Below are 18,386 nucleotides of genomic sequence, written 5' to 3'. Positions count from 1 at the left end.
GTGTACCAGTCCATCCCAGTAAGCACAGGACACAAAGCCAGGTTTACCAGTCCATCACAGAACACACACACACTGCAGCAATTTAGAGAAGCCATTTTGCTTAATTGATAGTTGGGGGAATTTCTGCTAAAGCATGGAATGAGGACTCTCACAGGAGGGGACAGGATTGTAACCCCCCAGAAGAGATGGATAGTTCAGATCCAGAGAGTAAAAGTCCAGACCAGGATTTTGTTTCAACCAATCAGTTGAGCGTAAAGAGTCACAGTGACAGGGTACTTGATTGGCTGGTTGAAACAAAATCTTGGTCTGGACTCTTACTCTTTGGACCTGAACTACCCACCTCTGTCCCCCAGTCTGAAGGTGTGAAGACGACGCGTTGCCATGCCACTCACCAATTTGACACTAAAATGTTCATTGTCTTTCAGAGAAGCCATTCATCAGCGTGGATTACAAAACTGGCCCAGTTGTGGAAGCTACTGCTGGCCAAAAGATATTCAAGCTTTCGGTCCGAGTGTCAGCCTATCCATCACCAGAAACACAGTGGTAAGGCGGCCTAACCAGAGCCAATGGAAACTTGCAACTAGCAATGCGCGGTGAACAGGATGTATTACCAAGGATATATTTCCCAGGTACAAAGATGGAAAATTAATAAACAAGCAACCAGAATTCAACAGGATGAAGTACCAGCAACACAGCCTGGACATCAGGGAGGTTTGCCAGCAGGATGCTGGGAACTACACTCTTGTCCTTAAAAATAGCGCCGCCCTTCTGGAGAGAAGAATCAGCCTCAGCCTGCTAGTCAACGGTAATTATTGGTACTTGACTGTCCATATTGTAAGTAAAGGCAATATGTAGGGTGACCCCCTAATCCATATCCGGGGGACACTATAAACTACGTTTTTAAAATCAAAAGGTGCCTGTGGTTGGTGAAATAGTTCAATACTTCTGGTGCTTTTACTGCTTTGTTTCCTTGCTTGAAAGACTCATCCAGCTGTCTCACAATAACATTAGTGACACAGGCATGATTATAGGAGACTGACCAATCAGTAAACAGCAAGGCCTCAGCTCTAAAGTTAAATTCAGGTCCTCTAAATCGAAGTGGTAGTTTACAAATCCTGTCCTAGACCAATGTCCTTCCTGACATGGATTATCTGGTCACCACAGCTATATGTTTTAAAGCACAACCCCCCATTTATTAAAGTCTTTGGAAATAGCGATGCTTTGTACAGCAGACATTTCTAACAGGCATTTCTGAAGTAACCAACTGAAATCCCTGACCTTGTTCCTGAAGTCCCCCCGCGGATCCATGAGAAGGAGGCAGTAGCTCCCACACACCCCTACCAGAGGGGCAGCCGGCAAACGCTCACCTGTACAGCATACGGCGTCCCTGCCCCCTCCACCATCACCTGGCAGTGGAGACCCTGGGGTCCATGTGGCCCCAATGGACCCCTCCGCAGCCCGTAAGCCTTCGGCGCCACACGCCATTTTGTCCCCAACTAACATCTTTTCTAAATCACTCATGGCCGCTTCAGAATTCCTGTCATCCCACAAAAATATACGACAACTACAGCTGAAACGATACACGTATTAGCGAGTCATCCCTCAATCGTTGGCGCGTCCAAGTCAAATGTTTGTTTGAAGGCCTTGGATGTGTCCCTACCAATCTGTCAAGGGCTGAGGCTAAATTTTCTCTAGGGTTAAAGTAATGTTGGACCGTTGCCTTTCATCTGCATGATGTTAGTGTTAAGGTCACTTGGTTCATACCAAGTTAAATGCAGATAGTCTCTGTCTGTATTGGCCGTTTGTCAGCTGCAGACACCAAGAGGAGTCAGGTCTCTCTCGTCTTCAGAAAACCAGATCGCAGTGACAGCAGCTCTTCTGCGTGCATCAGAGATGTGGCAGTTGGGGTGGGGTAGTGAGGAATGGAGGGATGCAACATGAAAAGGGAGGTGTGTTGTCATAACAACAGAAAGTACACGAACATCTCCCAATAGTGGGCAAAGCGTGTGTGTGTGTGTGTGTGTGTGTGTGTGTGTGTGTTGGGGGGGTGGGGGGCAGGGAAGTAGGAGATAGACCAAGTATTGTGTTTGGCTTTGGCAAAGTACCAGTCAGCAGTCTACAAAGGAGTGATAGCTGTATCACATGACCTGGCCACCTGACCTGAACACAGTAGAGATGAGTTTGGAGGAGTTTGACCAGAGAGTGAAGGAGAAGCGGCCAGTTCGCAGCATACATGTGGGACTTCAGGACAGCTGGAGAAGCATCCCAGGAGGCCACCTCATGGAACTGACACAGAGGAGACTGTAGGGTCAGTCAGTCCCGGGAGGAATTGGGGTTAAGGGCCTTGCTCAAGGGCCCAATGGTAGGATCACTCTGCCGACCCTGGGCTTTGAACTGGTAACCTTCTGAATCCCAACCCACAGAGCTTCCCCCCAACAAATTATTTTTTTTTGTTTAATACTTTTTTACTCAGTGCATAATGCATATGTTATTTTATAGTTTTGATGTCTTTAAAATTATACAAAAATATAGAGAATAGTACAAATAACCCTTTCTATGGGTCGGTGTGTTCTGACTGGTACTATACCTGGCCGACCTTCTTCATATTCTCGGAAGCAGAGCACACCCCCTTACACACCCCCAGCTGACCTGTGTTCAGGCCGTCCTGATCAGCGTCTACGGCTTTTCTCATAATCACACTCCAGCTGCCTTAGACACAAAGTCGGCATCTACACAAGACACCCCCTTCATTTCGGTAAGAGTTAGTCTCTGACAGTCTGAACTAGAAGATCCCCTCCACTGCTCAGGAACCGGCGATGGCCTGCTGAATAAACCCTCTCATTCCACTGACCTCTAACATGAACTTGTACTCTAAATGTGTCCATACATGCTGTTTCTGGATTTCACCGTGTTTACTAGGGTATTGAGCAATACTTTCCCCCTTGTTCTTCTTTCAGTCTCCTTCCCTCTTTGTTTTCGTACTTTTTGGCCTCACTTCTGTTTGCTCATGACTTGAAGCCAAAGCTTTGTGGTAAATCCTGGATGAGCGATGACCGTCCTCCCGTGTGTATCCGCCGTCAAACACAGGAAGGTGCTGGAATCAAAAAGCTCTTCCTCATGGGGGAGTCATCAATTTCCCTCTGCTGACAGAAACAGACAACGTCTACCGGTCATGAAAGAGGCCATCCTTATCAACAAGGATTCACATAGATGTTTCTGCTTAGATAGTCCCAAGAATTATTTCACAAAGACTTACCCTAATCAAGGATTTCCAGAGTAATTCTTTTGTTCTGAATGAAAGTGACTGATGCTTTTAGGTGAGGGTCTTACTGCAGGAACGGAAGATTCTGTGATTTATTCAAACGTAGATCTAAGCATGCTGAGGAAATTCTCAAATTGTTTAATGAATAAAATTCATATTTTTTTTCTTTTATATTTATCTAAATGAACACACAAGATTCACAGCAATCCCTTTGTCTCAAATGTAGTATTGTCAGTTAGTAGTTACTGTGCTTTTAAATTATATGGCTGTGGGGGACATTCCAGGGACCAGAGAGGAACATCTGTGCGTAAGAGGCGAGAGCGTGTGTCACACTGTCAGGACTGGCAGGACATGGACTCAGAAGATGCAGTTAATGCAATCGAGAACATCGACACTTGGACCGAAATGGTGGACGGGCGAAACAAGGTATGTGTTTCCTGCAGATTTGAAGAACCAAGTGACACCTTTTAGGGAAACACAGACAGCAAAAAAGCCTTTTCACCAAACTCTGCATTACAGTGCAAAAATTACAAATCATAATCAGTGCGTGAAATCTTCGAAGCTTCTGGATGCCAAAGCTTCTAAGATATCTATAAATAGCGTTTAAATTGTGAAAGTTAAAATTGACTGAAATATTTTTGCAGCAATTGGCTTTTAATTTGTAATTTTAGTTTTACTGGAGAAGCACACATTTCGATAGAAAGAGTTTTGTGAAGTAAGTGCTACAAAGGCCTTGTTGCTCTGAGACTGTCCCTGATTATGTACTGTGACAAGACAAGAGCGATGGGGGGGGTGCAGGGGGGGCGCGCTAAAGGCCGCGCCGTTTCCACGTGAGAGATTTTTAAAACTGTCTTCCTCTGCATATTTCCTGTAGGGAGTAGGAATAAACACCCAGGGAGAGACACACAGATCCTGTTTTCATGCTCATTTGTGACATCATTTCCTGTAGTGTAGATGGAGGGGGTGACAAGTCGGGGCGTAGGGACTGGAGGGGGGTGGGGGGACATGCACCCCTCAATATTTAATTTTGCTTAATTCGCCCCCCTTCCATTCCCTTTGATTTTTAAATTATTGAGTTGTGTGTCCCCCCCCAATATCAAACTGTCTCATGTGGCATTGGTGACTGGAGCAAACTGCAAACAACCTCCTGTGACATTTATTCCTGAGATAAAATTAATCTGTTTTTTTTTGTTCACAGACCGTGAGCAAAGTGGTGATTCAAAATGCCAGTGAGTCAGCAATGTACAAGTGCGCCGCAGCCAACAAAGTCGGCAGAGATGAGATGCTGATCTACTTCTATGTAACTAGTAAGTATTAGGAACTTTTAGATGATTCCTCAATCCCCAAACAAGGGCCCAAGCAAACATTAATGTGTGCTGATAGACCTTTGGCAGTTTATCTTCACACTACAGAAGTCCACGAAATGTACCTGCATTACCGTGGCAAATTCATGCTGCAGCTTAATTTAGTATATAAAAGACAGCAATAAAAAATTGTATATCTGATATTAATCTGGTAGCATTCTCACAAATCAATATTTGGAATAGCTATTTACATTAGAATCTGCTGTAATAGATTTTTCTGTATAAACTTTAACAATGAAAAACATGAGTCAGTAACTTCCTTTCTCGCTCTGGTGTTATGAGGACATTAATACGGCCAATGAGCCAATGGGATTTTGTTTGCTTTTCTCTGAAGCTATCCCAGAAGGCTTTGGGATCGAGCTGCTACCTACAGAGGAGCCTTTGGAGATGGACCAGGTCCGACTCCGGTGCAGTGCTGACAACTATACCTATGAGAACCTGCGGTGGTACCGTCTGGACCCGCAGGCCCTCCAGAATGAGACGGGCAAGCCGCCAGAGTTGGACTGCAAGAGCATCCACCTGTATGCCGAGGAGCTGAGAGGAGAGCTGTCCTTCGAACCCGCCACCAGCAGCTGGGTCCTCGAGCTGGTCCTGCCTAACATCCAGCTAGAACATGAGGGCTCCTATGTATGCAAGACCCAGAACCGCCGCAGTGGCGAGAAACACTGTCATCGCAAGTACATCCTGGTCAAAGGTCAGAACAATGCCCATCCATCCATCCATCCATCCATCCATCCATCCATCCATCCAACCATCCATTTTCTTCCACAAGAGGCTCAGATTAAACCACTGCTGGCATTAAAGTTCCCTGAGATCCCACTCAGTTTAAAAACCTCATCCTTAATTCTCATCCATACATGCTATACAGAGCAATACTAAGATCAGCTGTTAAAAAAAAACTTGCATCTCATTGGTCACTTTTCCCAACCCGTCCACCAATAGCTCTTGAAGCCCCACGCTACCGGCACAACCCCACCAATCAGACGGTGAACATCAGCGAGACCTTGCTGATGAAGTGTGATGTGGAGGGCACTCCCACTCCCCAGCTGTCCTGGCTGAAAGACAACCAGCCTCTGCACCAGATATCAGGTGAGCCGTCCTTTCACCTTCCGTCCGCTGAACGTGGGCGGAGCTTGGCGCAGGAGCTCCCATGTCAATCGAAATGGTGGCTCTTCTTTCTTTCTCAGCTCTAGAGGTGATGATGCACGGGGCAAGTTTTTCAGCAATGTTGCCGGGCAACTGACGACCAGGTCAGACAAAGGGCCGCAAAAAGTTGTCCACTGTCAATCAGAGTTTTTCAAATAGAAATTTGTTGCCCAAGATGAATAGGAAAGTGTCTGGGCAACATTAGTCAGCAGAGGTGGAAAATTCAGGTCCAGAAAGTACAAGTTCACACCAAGATTTTGTTCCAACCAACCAGTTGAGTGTTAAGAGTCACAGTCACAGAGTACTCAACTGGTTGGTTGGAATAAAATCATGGTCTGCATTATTACTTTCTGGGCCTGAAATTTCCACCTCTTTTGGTCGCCTGGCAATATTGCTCATAAAGGTGCCGTGTTTACCATCACCCTTATAGTCAGGGCTTCTAGAAATTCCTCGGCTGGTACGTTACAGTCCTATTTTTTCCTGTCCGGGACACATTTTTTCCCATGAAAATCTGTACCCCCCCCCCACACACTACGAAATACAAATGTAAACAAATGATTTCAATCTGTTTCCATCTCTTCTGACAACAAGGTTGACAGGAAGAATTTGAGTGAGGTGAGTGCCGTGGAAAAAGAGCCAAAGGGGCTGTAAACTGAAATATCTCAGGAGTTTTGCAGTGTCTGTAGTGCCCTGACCTTGACGAACGCTGTTGTTTTTAGTGAACCACCCTGAAGGAGTTATATTATGCAGCTGCGGAGCTTTGAGGAAGAATAAAAATTAGCAAGATATATAATCTGAAAATATGCAGCCACAGCCGTATTTTCTCTAATTTTTATGAGCTCAGTTCAAATTAGTCTCTGCGGAAACAATGTTTTTTGCACTTTTATAGCTACTGAAATGGCCCCGGGACAAAGTGACGACTTTACAGCTCCGGAATGTCTTTGTAATGTGTAGCGGACACCTCTGCTGACAACTGGCTCTCTGCAACTGTATGATCAAGCCCTTCTTTTCCATCGCTGGCTGTAAGCGAGATCTGATATTCCATGACAGTAACACATCGGACGACTCCAATACAATGCCCAAAACATGCCTCCGACGTGCAAGACATGTATGTGCACACGCAAATGTACTGCAGGGCTTTACAGACACATTCCTCTTGCTGCCCTGACATACCTTTCCATAGTAATCCAAGCTAGCCAAAGGCTGGGGGGGGTCAGGGGCTTTGAACTGGGGCCGGAATGTAATGGAAGGGGATATTTCTGCTGGGGGGGGAGCGTTCCATCCAGCTGAGTGAGCAAGAGTTTGGCCAGTAACAGAGCGCAGTGGTTTTGGCATGGAATGTGGCTTAGTTCATATGGGGGGGGGGGGGGGCTGTTTTGTAGGGTGACGGATGAGAGGTGTAGGTATTTTGCCCCCCCCCCTGTTCTTTATTGTACCTTCTAGATGAAGAGGCTTCATTAGCATACTTATATACATCCTTCAGTTGACATCAGAGTACTTATCTGTGGCTTATCCGGATAATCAGTTTGGTATAAGCAGTGTATATGAAAAGAGAGTCTCATACTATTTTTTTTATCTTCAGTGGTTCTTAAATGTGACCCTGATATGGCTCCATTTTTGCATAATAAGTCTGCAGGGGGGGTTTTGGGAAGGCAGGCGGGGGGGAGAGGGGGACCCCAGACGAGACACAGAGCGGCTGCGCGCTTCATTGATGGCTGTCTGGATGTGCGCAGGAATACTGCTGCAAGACTCCAACCGGACGCTAAGTATCCAGCGCGTGCGGGAAGAGGATGCCGGTCTGTACACATGCACCGCCTGCAACCAGAGGGGCTGCATCCAGACCTCGGCCACCGTCTCCGTCGTGGGTAAGAGTTGCCTTCGCCCCTGGCAACTTCTTGGTGCCCAATCGCACCAATCGACTCTGACTCACACAATTACAACGTCCCACATGAATTCTTATACCCCTTATACAATATCATCCCTACTTAAACTCTTACAGTCACAGAGAGCACACCAAAGACTAATTATCAAAAATAATTATTCAGTGTACTTGAGAATGTAAAGTCGTCACTATGCCTTCTTTTTTATCGGAGTCTGTTGTGTTTTCAGTGAACGTCAGCGGTAATACAGTAAGGGAACATTCAGCTTTGAACATGTTTCGGTTTTTGTCCAGTGCAAATCTTTTGCCAGTGTAAACAGGCCATTTTTCAGATGTTCTTATTCTCTTTGAGGTATAGTTTTCATTACTTCTCTTAAGAGAAAACTTTGTGGGGTCAGATTATTATCCTTAACAGGTTTCAAACATTCTGAAAGTGAATGTCTATTCAGTTTGGCTATTGGCACATTTGTTTGTGGTTGTAATAGTTCCATTAACTGCCTTTTTAAGGATGAAAGTTGCAGTGATTTTTTTCAGCTTTAATTGCTGTGAGGAATTCCTGTGACGCTGGGCCTGAGCACCCAGACAGCGCCTGCTGACAGCAGCGTGTCGCTTCGCCTAACCTGCTGTCGAGCGGGACAGAGGACACGCTCAGGTGCTTCTGTCAGATTCAGGAACGAGGACCTTCTCTGAAGGAAGCCTGCGTTTCTCTGTTTCAGGCTCTGACGATAAGACCAACGTGGAAGTGGTGATCCTTATTGGGACGGGAGTCATTGCCGTCTTCTTTTGGTTCCTTCTCATTCTCATCTTCTGCAACGTCAAACGGGTAAGCAGGTCCACCTTTGCTCCGTTACTTCAGAAGTCACCTCCCTGTATCTGCCATTAATTTTCCATAACTGGACATGGCATCTTTGCTGGTCATATCTGCAGTTGAAGTATACAGCTCTACAGACAGTTAAATCCCTGGGTACCCACCATGTGTCATGCCCACTCTGTCTACACCCCTCTACACACTAGAATAACATTCTCCCTCTTCTGTCCATTTCCCAGACAAGTCCAGCAGATATAAAAACTGGTTACCTGTCCATCATCATGGACCCTGGCGAGGTGCCTCTGGAAGATCAGTGTGAATATCTGCCCTACGATTCCAGCCAGTGGGAGGTCCCTCGGGATCGACTGCGACTTGGTGAGGCTCATTCTTCCGTTGTTTTTTCAAGTTTTAATTTGGACCGAGGACAGGATGAGGATCGGGTGTCGGAGCAGCCTCCGTTAGAGGCGCATGCCTCGGACGATATCTGCCGTGATAAAATGGACACTGATAAGTGTGGTCTGTCATCTGTCAGCGTCGACCCTGCCAAACACGCGCGGCCATCGGGGCCATCGCCCTTTGGCGTTCTCTTATTAAAACCACCGTGTCTGCGCTGCAGGGAAGGTCCTGGGTCACGGGGCTTTCGGGAAGGTGATCGAGGCCTCTGCTTTCGGGATCGCCAGAACAAACACCCTGGAGACTGTGGCTGTCAAAATGTTGAAAGGTGGGTTGAGGAACAATGAGCTCGTTGGCTACAAATGGCCTTTGAATGTATGAATTTGTAAAATAATGCTCTGTACAAGTATACAGCAGGGAAATTATTATAGCAGTGAGCTTGTTACCAGCAGCAGAAGGTCCTTAGTAACACATTCTTATGCAAAAGCTTGACTTTATAATGTACTTGTCCAGTATTGTGAATAGACAGAAATCTAAGTTGGTATTGTTAAGTCAATGTGTGATTTAAACAAATGACGTATGATGTGTGTTTATATATCACAGAGGGGGCTACCGCCAGTGAACACAAAGCCCTGATGTCAGAACTGAAGATTCTAATCCACATCGGCAACCATCTGAACGTGGTCAACCTGCTGGGGGCCTGTACAAAGCCCAACGGTGAGCAGGGTTCGAGAGGACCGTATGGTCCCAGCCGGATTTATACGGAGGGTGGTGTGTGGCGGAGTAAGTCTGCTATGCATGTGATCAGAGGGTCATGGGTTCAAATCCCAGACTCAACAGAGTGATTTTACTGTTGGGCCCTGAAGCAAGACCCTCAACTTCCAACTACTCTGGGGATTGTTCGACCCTTCTTTCACGCAAAAAATGTATGTCGCTTTGGAGAAGAGTATCTGCTAAATAAATTACGATTTTTCTCACTCTGGACAACACATTTAAAAAACTGACACTTTAGCCTGTTCGGCCCGGTTAGAAATGGCTAGGGACATGAAGTCCTTCCCGGGATGCTTTTTCATGCTCAAAAATATTTTTTGCTAAATGTTTTTGTTGAACAGTTTTCTGGCCTACTTGTATAATTCTGTACCTTTTTTGTCTCTGGTTTCTATTGCCTGTTATTCTAGGCCCCCTGATGGTGATTGTGGAGTACTGCAAATATGGAAATCTTTCCAACTATCTGCGAGCCAAAAGAGAGTTCTTCCTCCCATACAGGGTGAGTGTTACTGTCACATTGTATGTGCTAATTTTAATCAACTGGTAAAAAAAAAATAATAATATTAGTATCACAACTTGCTTAATAGCCTAGATGTCTAAGCAACAGTTTTGAATGTTTTCTGACAAACACTATAGCGTGGGTTGGGTCTGTTTCCGATAACACGTACCATTCTGTTGCTTGTGGCTTGATTCTTTGATTAAGCTTTATTACGACACGGATACTCTGAAGGAAACTTTACTGTATTCATGGGGTATGTGTCTCAAAATTAGTTGATTTTATTTAGTCATTTTGTTTCTAATCTGTATACGATGTATACACTGCCTGGCCAAAAAAAGTCACAGTTTGAATTTAAATCAGCAGGTACCTCAAAGCTAATGATTGGATCATTATTACAGCAAAGCAATATTATGCAGCAATAGCGTGAAGTCAGCTGAGTGCCTTAATCTCCTGAATGGCCAGATTATCCCATCAATGGGTTTTTTCCTTTCCTAACGGCATGGACACATTCCAGGATGATAGTGGCAAGATTCATGGAGATTGAATTGTCAAAGAGTGGTTCAGGGGGCATGGGGAATCATTTTCACACATGATTTGAACCTCTTTGGGATGTGCTTAAGAAGACTTTATGGAGTGGTTCAATTCACCTATCATCAATCTCAATGAAAAATTAGTGCAGATCTGGATGAAAAAAATGTTGAGATGTTATGGCACTACGGCCATGTGGCGCGTTTCCCCGAGGGTGATCCGGGTCACAGGATCCTCACTGCTGAGGACCCCGGCGGCTGGACCGGGCCGAGTGGACGCCCACGAAACACCTGGCTGTGACAGATAGAGGGACATTTCCACAGGGTGGGACTGGACCATGTATCTGCCTGGGGGGTCGCCGGCCGGGATCCCGAGGGGTTTCGCTGTATGGTGGGTGTGGCATCGGGCTGCATCAGCACATGCTCCCCAACCTGACCTGACCTGATGTTACATAAGCATGATAATGCACCATAATCAAAGATAAAGGCGGTCCAACAAAATATTAAAGTGTGCCACCAAGCAATGTATAAATGTGTGTGAGCTCAGCCAATGATCAGTATTTTTCCTGATCTTATGATCAGCTCTCATGTGCACTTTAATTGAATCATTGGGACTTTTAAAAGATCAAGGACAGTCCAGATTATGTTCGCCGGGAACGAAACTGACCGCTACAGACTGTGATGACACAACAGGAAATGATTTTATGTGTTATTTGGTTTGCGAAGTTGTTTGATTTCATTTTCCCTTTAAGAACAGTTTGTGCCATTTCTTCTGAATGCCTTGATTACATAACCCCAGAGGTCTTCATAGTGAGGGCTTTCATGTGATGGCTTCCAGACAGAAGTATTTCCTCTGAAATTGTCAAGATTCTTGCCGTGGGACCAGGTCACTCCTGGGGTTCTTTCAAGTGACTAAGAAAACCGTAGGACTGCAAAGGATAAGAAATGATCCCCCAGAAGCCTGCAGTTTGTAATATATGTTGTAATATATTTGTCTTGAAGCTGTGAAGCTCCTGCTTTGAAGAAAGAAAGGAAAAACACACCTTCCAGAGAAAAAATAATAATAAAGTAAAATCAGAGGCTTTAATGTGTTATTGCCCCTGAAATCTACAAAGCACAGTTTTTCTATTTTCCAAACAAAAAAGTTATGTATTTAACCCATAAACTTCATATTCAGACAACAAGAACGTGATCGTGTCCAGGTACCTGTGCTCTGGGTATAAGACCTGTTCAGTACCACATTTCCGACTGTGGCTCATTGTGCACTTTTTGGGGTCTTATGACCTTGACATTATTTATTGTGAATGGAAAAGAAATAATCACAAATTTCACAATTTCACTTCCTGTTTTCCTTCATTTTTGACTTCTCAAGGCTTTTCTTTGGGGATTTTCAAGTCATATTTCATGTCATATGCAACAAACAATGTAAACATTCATAAAGCAAATATCTTCTGGACAACTTTACACAACTTATTTTTCTGCTTAATCCCGATATATTGAAGTTTAAAAGAATTACCAGAATGTCTCTCACTTCCATATCTTCAGAGGTGTATATTTATTTTGTTGCACATTCAGTTGCCATTCAGTTGACATTGACAAAAGCCAATAAGTTGAGGTTGGTGACCCTCGTCGACTCACTGCTCCTTTGATCTCCAAGGACCGTTCCCCCAAGACCCGAAATCAAGTCCGCCGGATGATGGAGGCAGTGCAGGTGGATCAGCGCGGGGACCTCCCTCCCCGAGGTAGCAGTCAGGCCAAGCACAACCAGAACCCCCAGCCCAGCCCAGACAAAGGTCAGCAGGGTCCAGTTGAATAACGTTCTGATGCTTACTCCGCAGTCAGTTAAGTCATGGTGCTCTGGCTCTCTTTCAAATAGCCTTAGGCCCCGTTTCCACTTGGTTTTAAAATTGGATCACAAGTGGTCAGCGCTAAATGCAAGTGTGAACGACCACTGAAGTACCTCGTGAGCCGATCACTCATACCACTTCACAGTCTGGGACGTATTTGACCAGATATCTTTGGTAGCATAAACGCTAAAGAGTCCTGATCTGTCTCCAAAAAGGACATCACAATAACTGTATATGGGACCATTTGATCATCTACAGGAAGTGATGCAGGCAGTTAAGAAATCTGAACACAAGTGGAGACGCACGATAGTCACAGGTGTAAAAGGCGACGTGTCTCAGCTGTCTGCTTGTGATTTGATCGCCCAAGACGCATTTTAAAACTGAGTGTAGAGAGGGCCATACTTTCCATCTTCATCTTATCCGAAAGTGAATACTTAGTGACTGTTATCCTTATGGATATATACCTACAGTACATACAGTGTCTTAGCTGTGTACGATCTAACCTGATTCTAGCCCTGAAAGTCTCACTGCTTCTCCCAACAGTAGATGACCTATGGAAAGCTCCCCTCACTGTGGAGGATCTCATCTGCTATAGCTTCCAGGTGGCAAGAGGAATGGAGTTCCTGGCATCCCGCAAGGTGAGGACGGGGGCAGTCACATGGTGGGGAGGTCTCACTGGGGCACCGTTGCGGGGACGCTGAATCATAAACCGAGCAAGACGTGGGAAACAGGGCCTGAACCTATGAACGTCTTGTGTTTACAACAAGAAGATGACATTTCGAATGACGAGGTTCAAAGCACACGGCACCATCAAACTGATTCTGATCCAGACCAAACTAGAAATGGCTGCCAAGCCCCCACCATGTTACACTATCCGACGGCCGCTGGTTTGTGAAACACAAGAATACGCCCTCAGTCTGAAATCTCACAAAAAAGCACCGAAGAAAACATCGAGACGGATAAAGCATACGGTACCTTCCCCTCCTGCAGTGCATTCACAGGGACCTGGCCGCACGAAACATCCTCCTGTCCGAGAGCAACGTGGTGAAGATCTGCGATTTTGGTCTGGCACGCGACATCTATAAGGACCCTGACTACGTGCGGAAAGGCAATGTAAGCGCCTACAGTTTACCTTTATTATAACGTGAATATATACCTGTACACGTGTGTGTATATATATATATATATATATATATAGAAACACACACGTCCTATCAACAATCAAAGTGAACAATTGTGATTGTGGTGAAGTCATGTGACTCATATTGGCTAATGATGTAGCCTCCTTTGCCTGGAATTCCCGACTGGCTGAGAGGACCACGGATGACTTTCCGGCTCTGCTTTCCCCCAGGTCCGGCTGCCTTTGAAGTGGATGGCGCCGGAGAGCATCTTTGACAAGGTGTACACCACTCAGAGTGATGTGTGGTCCTTTGGCGTGCTATTGTGGGAAATCTTCTCATTGGGTAAGAATGGCAGGTTGTAGGTCAGAGGTCAAAGGTCATTGATTGTGGTCTGCATTCATCGCCTCGCACGATTAATCCGTGGAACACCCAATCCAGCCGATCAGTTTGTGCTGTACCAGCACCACGAGTATCTTATATCACTGTCACTGTTGCTTGACAGCTGGCAGCTGCAGTACGCTTGTCCTGAGCAGTGACATCCAGACCCTCTCCTTATGTTCTTTAGGTGCGTCCCCTTATCCCGGTGTTCAGATCGACGAGGACTTTTGCAAACGGCTGAAAGATGGCACCCGAATGCGAGCACCAGACAACGCTTCCCCTGAAATGTGAGGGCTTCGCTTTAAAGCCGTTAGCTCTTCAATTCTTGGCCGTTTTAAACGGCCACCACCCCGATAATATCCATGCCACTTTTTTTTAATCCACAGTGGAACCAACTGCCAAAAAATGTCATCACAGTTTTAAAATAGAAACTGTCATCCAATACAGTATAATCAACAAAAAAAGGAACAGGAAATGTCTCGGAAAAGAGAAAAATTCTGTCACTGAGGACCAAGGGAAACATAATGAGTAAATTTAGAAATCTAAAAGTGTATCAAAGTGTAACGCAGTGTTGTTCTCCGTGCGTGTTGACAGATACAGGATTATGCTGGCCTGCTGGCAGGGCGAACCCAGGGAGAGGCCCACCTTTCCGGCCCTGGTGGAGATCCTCGGGGACATGCTGCAGGACAGTGGCTTACCGGTAACAGGGGACACGCTGGGGAAATGTAGCTTAAGGCAGAGGAACACTGTCATAACAAAATGAGTGACACCACAGCACACTCAGGCCTGTGATCTTGGCAGGACGGTAAGGATTACACGCCCCTGGACACATCGCAGAGCCTCGAGGACGACGGCTTCTCTCAGGTCTCGTCGAGACCCCCGTCTGAGGAGGAACTACCCTTGGCATGCAACACCCTGCCTATCAGGTACGGCCACTGGGGAGGGGGGTTTCTGCCGAGAAGGTCACTGGACTGGTGCAGTGCTTAGCGCTGCTTTCCCTCCACAGGCCAAAAACGTGCGAATGTGAGTTGGAGCTGCCAGATTGTCTGAAGGTGTGAATGTGTTTGTTTGCGCCCTGCAGTGTGTTGGTGCCCCATCCTGGGTTGTGTTTGTTTGCGCCCTGCAGTGGGTTGGTGCCCCATCCTGGGTTGTGTTTGTTTGCGCCCTGCAGTGTGTTGGTGCCCCATCCTGGGTTGTGTTTGTTTGCGCCCTGCAGTGGGTTGGTGCCCCATCCTGGGTTGTGTTTGTTTGCGCCCTGCAGTGGGTTGGTGCCCCATCCTGGGTTGTGTTTGTTTGCGCCCTGCAGTGTGTTGGTGCCCCATCCTGGGTTGTGTTTGTTTGCGCCCTGCAGTGGGTTGGTGCCCCATCCTGGGTTGTGTTTGTTTGCGCCCTGCAGTGGGTTGGTGCCCCATCCTGGGTTGTGTTTGTTTGCGCCCTGCAGTGGGTTGGTGCCCCATCCTGGGTTGTGTTTGTTTGCGCCCTGCAGTGGGTTGGTGCCCCATCCTGGGTTGTGTTTGTTTGCGCCCTGCAGTGGGTTGGTGCCCCATCCTGGGTTGTGTTTCTTTGCGCCCTGCAATTGGTTGGTGCCCCATCCTGGGTTGTGTTTGTTTGCGCCCTGCAGTGGGCTGGTGCCCCATCCTGGGTTGTGTTTGTTTGCGCCCTGCAGTGGGCTGGTGCCCCATCCTGGGTTGTGTTTGTTTGCGCCCTGCAGTGGGCTGGTGCCCCATCCTAGGTTGTGTTTGTTTGCGCCCTGCAGTGGGTTGGGGACCCCATCCTGGGTTGTGTTTGTTTGCGCCCTGCAGTGGGTTGGTGCCCCATCCTGGGTTGTGTTTGTTTGCGCCCTGCAGTGGGTTGGTGCCCCATCCTGGGTTGTGTTTGTTTGCGCCCTGCAGTGGGTTGGTGCCCCATCCTGGGTTGTGTTTGTTTGCGCCCTGCAGTGGGTTGGTGCCCCATCCTGGGTTGTGTTTGTTTGCGCCCTGCAGTGGGTTGGTGCCCCATCCTGGGTTGTTTCCAGCCTTTTGCTCCAAACCCTCATGACCCTGAAAATGACAAACGGGTAAAGAATAAGGATATTACAGCGTGCCATATTTTACGAAGGGCTCTGGACTCTGTCTTTTGTTTACATCGGTTTTAGCCTCATTTCTATAAATGTATTTATGTACTGGTTTTAAATTAGATTTCTTGGTTCTCCTCACTTTAATCTGGTGATGTAACACAAAGAAGGCTTCGTCATTTATATAAACAGAACATTTTTCATGCTTCGTCGTCTGATAGAAAGATCTTGGCTAGTATAGGTTTGTACAATTTCTCCATCATTTAGACTGCTATGTTTCATAAAACCAAGAAGTGAAGGCACAATGAGAATTAAGTTTCATAAGTGATAAATAAATGTATCTATAGAACGGAATCAGCTGCTCTCAAAAAGAGAAGATACACACTAAGAATTCTACTTGCAGCAAAAAATGGAAACTACCAAATGTTTCTCAAAAACATACGCTTTTTACGTTTTCTTAGAAAATGTCAGACATAATCGTACAAATAAGCTTATCATCACCTTTGGAACTTCCCTTTGATAACTCAGTTGAAGCAGCTTGGCCTGGCAGACCTTTGACTTGCAGTCTATAAAATGTGCCTCCTGATCATATACCACCAATTCTGTTAAATAACATTTAAAACCAAAACGTCTTACACCATCGAAGTTACATTCATGCAAGCACATGACAAATGTACAAACTGTTCCTGCTGAACATATCTAACCTTTTTTGCCTGCTATTTATAATACTAGTAAACAGCTCAGTTTTGAATATCGGAGAATTACAAATATTTATATAACATATAACATGTACTTGATATATAGATATTTCATTGTTTTCATGGATTCTGTGTGAAACAACATGAACTGTAAATATTTATTTTTTTTTACAAAATTAAATGTATTACTTCCCATGTCCTTGGGTGAATGTAATTTCGATGATGTGAGACGTTTTGGTTCAGAAAGAAAGAAAAGTCAAAACATCCTTGGCCAATGGACCATTCTCTGTGGCCGGGAAGGCAGTGCATTGCTAACGGAAGTGTGGGCCTGTCTTCACAGATACTACAACTGTGTCCCCTTTGCTGGGTGTGTCATGACCGGCCCCTCTAAGGCTGCTCACACGCGAGTCAAGACTTTCGAAGAGTATTCCCTTGAGGCCACATCCTATAATACACATCACGTGAGTTCCCGTCCGGTGCCAGCTACATTCTGAAAGTGTCGCTGTTAATCATTTTCGCTGCGCGTATATTGTCACTTTTTTTGTCGTAGTCATTTGTTGCAGAAGCAGACTTTTTACATTTTTTTTTGTGAAGGACAATCAGACGGACAGTGGGATGGTCCTTGCTTCGGAGGAGTTTGAGAGAATCGAACACAAGCATAGAGGAGTTCTCTTCAGAAGGTGCGATGCCCTCTGTTCCGTTTTTTTATCGCTCCAGTCTTTCCATACATTTTCCTGCCTCCCATTGTGCCGCACTGCGGTCTGTCAACTTGCTTGAATTTGAAAATGATCTATACAAATAAACCGACTGACCGACGTCAGCTAGCTAGCCTGAGCTTGATCTCCCTTCATTTATGAGTAAGCTAAGGATGTGGGGCTTTGCACATAAGCTATTTATACACGTAAGGGTGTGGCAGACATGAAGCACAGGGCCCACCATATCCTGTAAGTACCGTTACGCTGTGCCTTTCATAAAATATCAGAAAGGTACGCATGCTCACACAGTGCTAATGGGACTCTTACAAAGCCCTCTCTGCCCCCCGCAGCCAACACTCGGCAAGAAGTGCAGATGGAGCTGCAGGATCGGGCCCAGAGGACCGGCATCGACCGCCCTTCCTGAGCCAGCTCTCCGGCCAGACCTTCTACAACAACGAATATGGGCAGCTGTCCGAGGAGGGCCTGTGCCACTTCTTCTCCGTGCCGAGCGAGGGGGTTTTGGAAGGGAGTCGCCAGGCATCCTCACACCTCTAGGCCCTTGGAGGAACCAGCAGGACAAGATGGTGGAGGGGGGCCCAACATATTTTCAGTCATCGCCCCCGCAACTTGCCAAACCAGTAGCCATACTACAGCACTAAACCAATCTCTCTGTGCCAAAAAAAAAACCCTTTCCGGCCACTGGGTGGCGCAGTTATCAGTTCAAACCATTATCTTTATCATAAAGTGTTACTTATCTAACCTAAAGAGTATGCTTCTGTTTTGTATGTGTATAGAAAACCTATAAAGGGAATAAATAAACATATATCAGTTTCTTAATCTGTGCAGTGTTACTCTGGTTTTTGTGTTTATAACTGACCTTAATCTAAGGTTTTTATTGAGTATTTAAATATGAGAGAAACAGCCGACAGCCAGATTGCACTTTATCAG

At 45.9% G+C, this 18,386-nt stretch overlaps 1 protein-coding gene across 5 annotated transcripts in view; it reads left to right on the top strand.

Annotated features, from left to right (window-relative positions):
* Positions 1–18,275, top strand: part of flt4 (fms related receptor tyrosine kinase 4) — a 49,746-nt gene extending 31,471 nt beyond the window's left edge. For 3 of the 5 annotated variants that reach the window (XM_023838834.2, XM_023838832.2, XM_023838835.2), the window contains exons 8-30: positions 426–543; positions 630–805; positions 1,292–1,460; positions 3,547–3,688; positions 4,461–4,569; positions 4,961–5,320; positions 5,569–5,715; positions 7,506–7,637; positions 8,368–8,474; positions 8,699–8,834; positions 9,076–9,180; positions 9,456–9,569; positions 10,031–10,119; positions 12,304–12,439; positions 13,037–13,131; positions 13,484–13,606; positions 13,845–13,956; positions 14,180–14,279; positions 14,587–14,692; positions 14,794–14,918; positions 17,084–17,204; positions 17,338–17,423; positions 17,789–18,275. In XM_023838834.2, the coding sequence (XP_023694602.1) occupies positions 426–543; positions 630–805; positions 1,292–1,460; positions 3,547–3,688; positions 4,461–4,569; positions 4,961–5,320; positions 5,569–5,715; positions 7,506–7,637; positions 8,368–8,474; positions 8,699–8,834; positions 9,076–9,180; positions 9,456–9,569; positions 10,031–10,119; positions 12,304–12,439; positions 13,037–13,131; positions 13,484–13,606; positions 13,845–13,956; positions 14,180–14,279; positions 14,587–14,692; positions 14,794–14,918; positions 17,084–17,204; positions 17,338–17,423; positions 17,789–17,993 (3,113 nt within the window). In that variant the 3' untranslated portion in view covers positions 17,994–18,275. The remainder of the gene's footprint in view (positions 1–425; positions 544–629; positions 806–1,291; positions 1,461–3,546; positions 3,689–4,460; positions 4,570–4,960; positions 5,321–5,568; positions 5,716–7,505; positions 7,638–8,367; positions 8,475–8,698; positions 8,835–9,075; positions 9,181–9,455; positions 9,570–10,030; positions 10,120–12,303; positions 12,440–13,036; positions 13,132–13,483; positions 13,607–13,844; positions 13,957–14,179; positions 14,280–14,586; positions 14,693–14,793; positions 14,919–17,083; positions 17,205–17,337; positions 17,424–17,788) is intronic. The other 2 variants (XM_023838833.2, XM_023838836.2) reach the window with 2 other exon arrangements.
* Positions 18,276–18,386: the final 111 nt, after the last annotated feature.

This window comes from Paramormyrops kingsleyae, chromosome 10 (assembly GCF_048594095.1).
Source record: "Paramormyrops kingsleyae isolate MSU_618 chromosome 10, PKINGS_0.4, whole genome shotgun sequence".
In the NCBI taxonomy this organism is placed as follows: Eukaryota; Metazoa; Chordata; class Actinopteri; order Osteoglossiformes; family Mormyridae; genus Paramormyrops; species Paramormyrops kingsleyae.
This window is presented reverse-complemented; position numbering and strand designations above follow the sequence as displayed.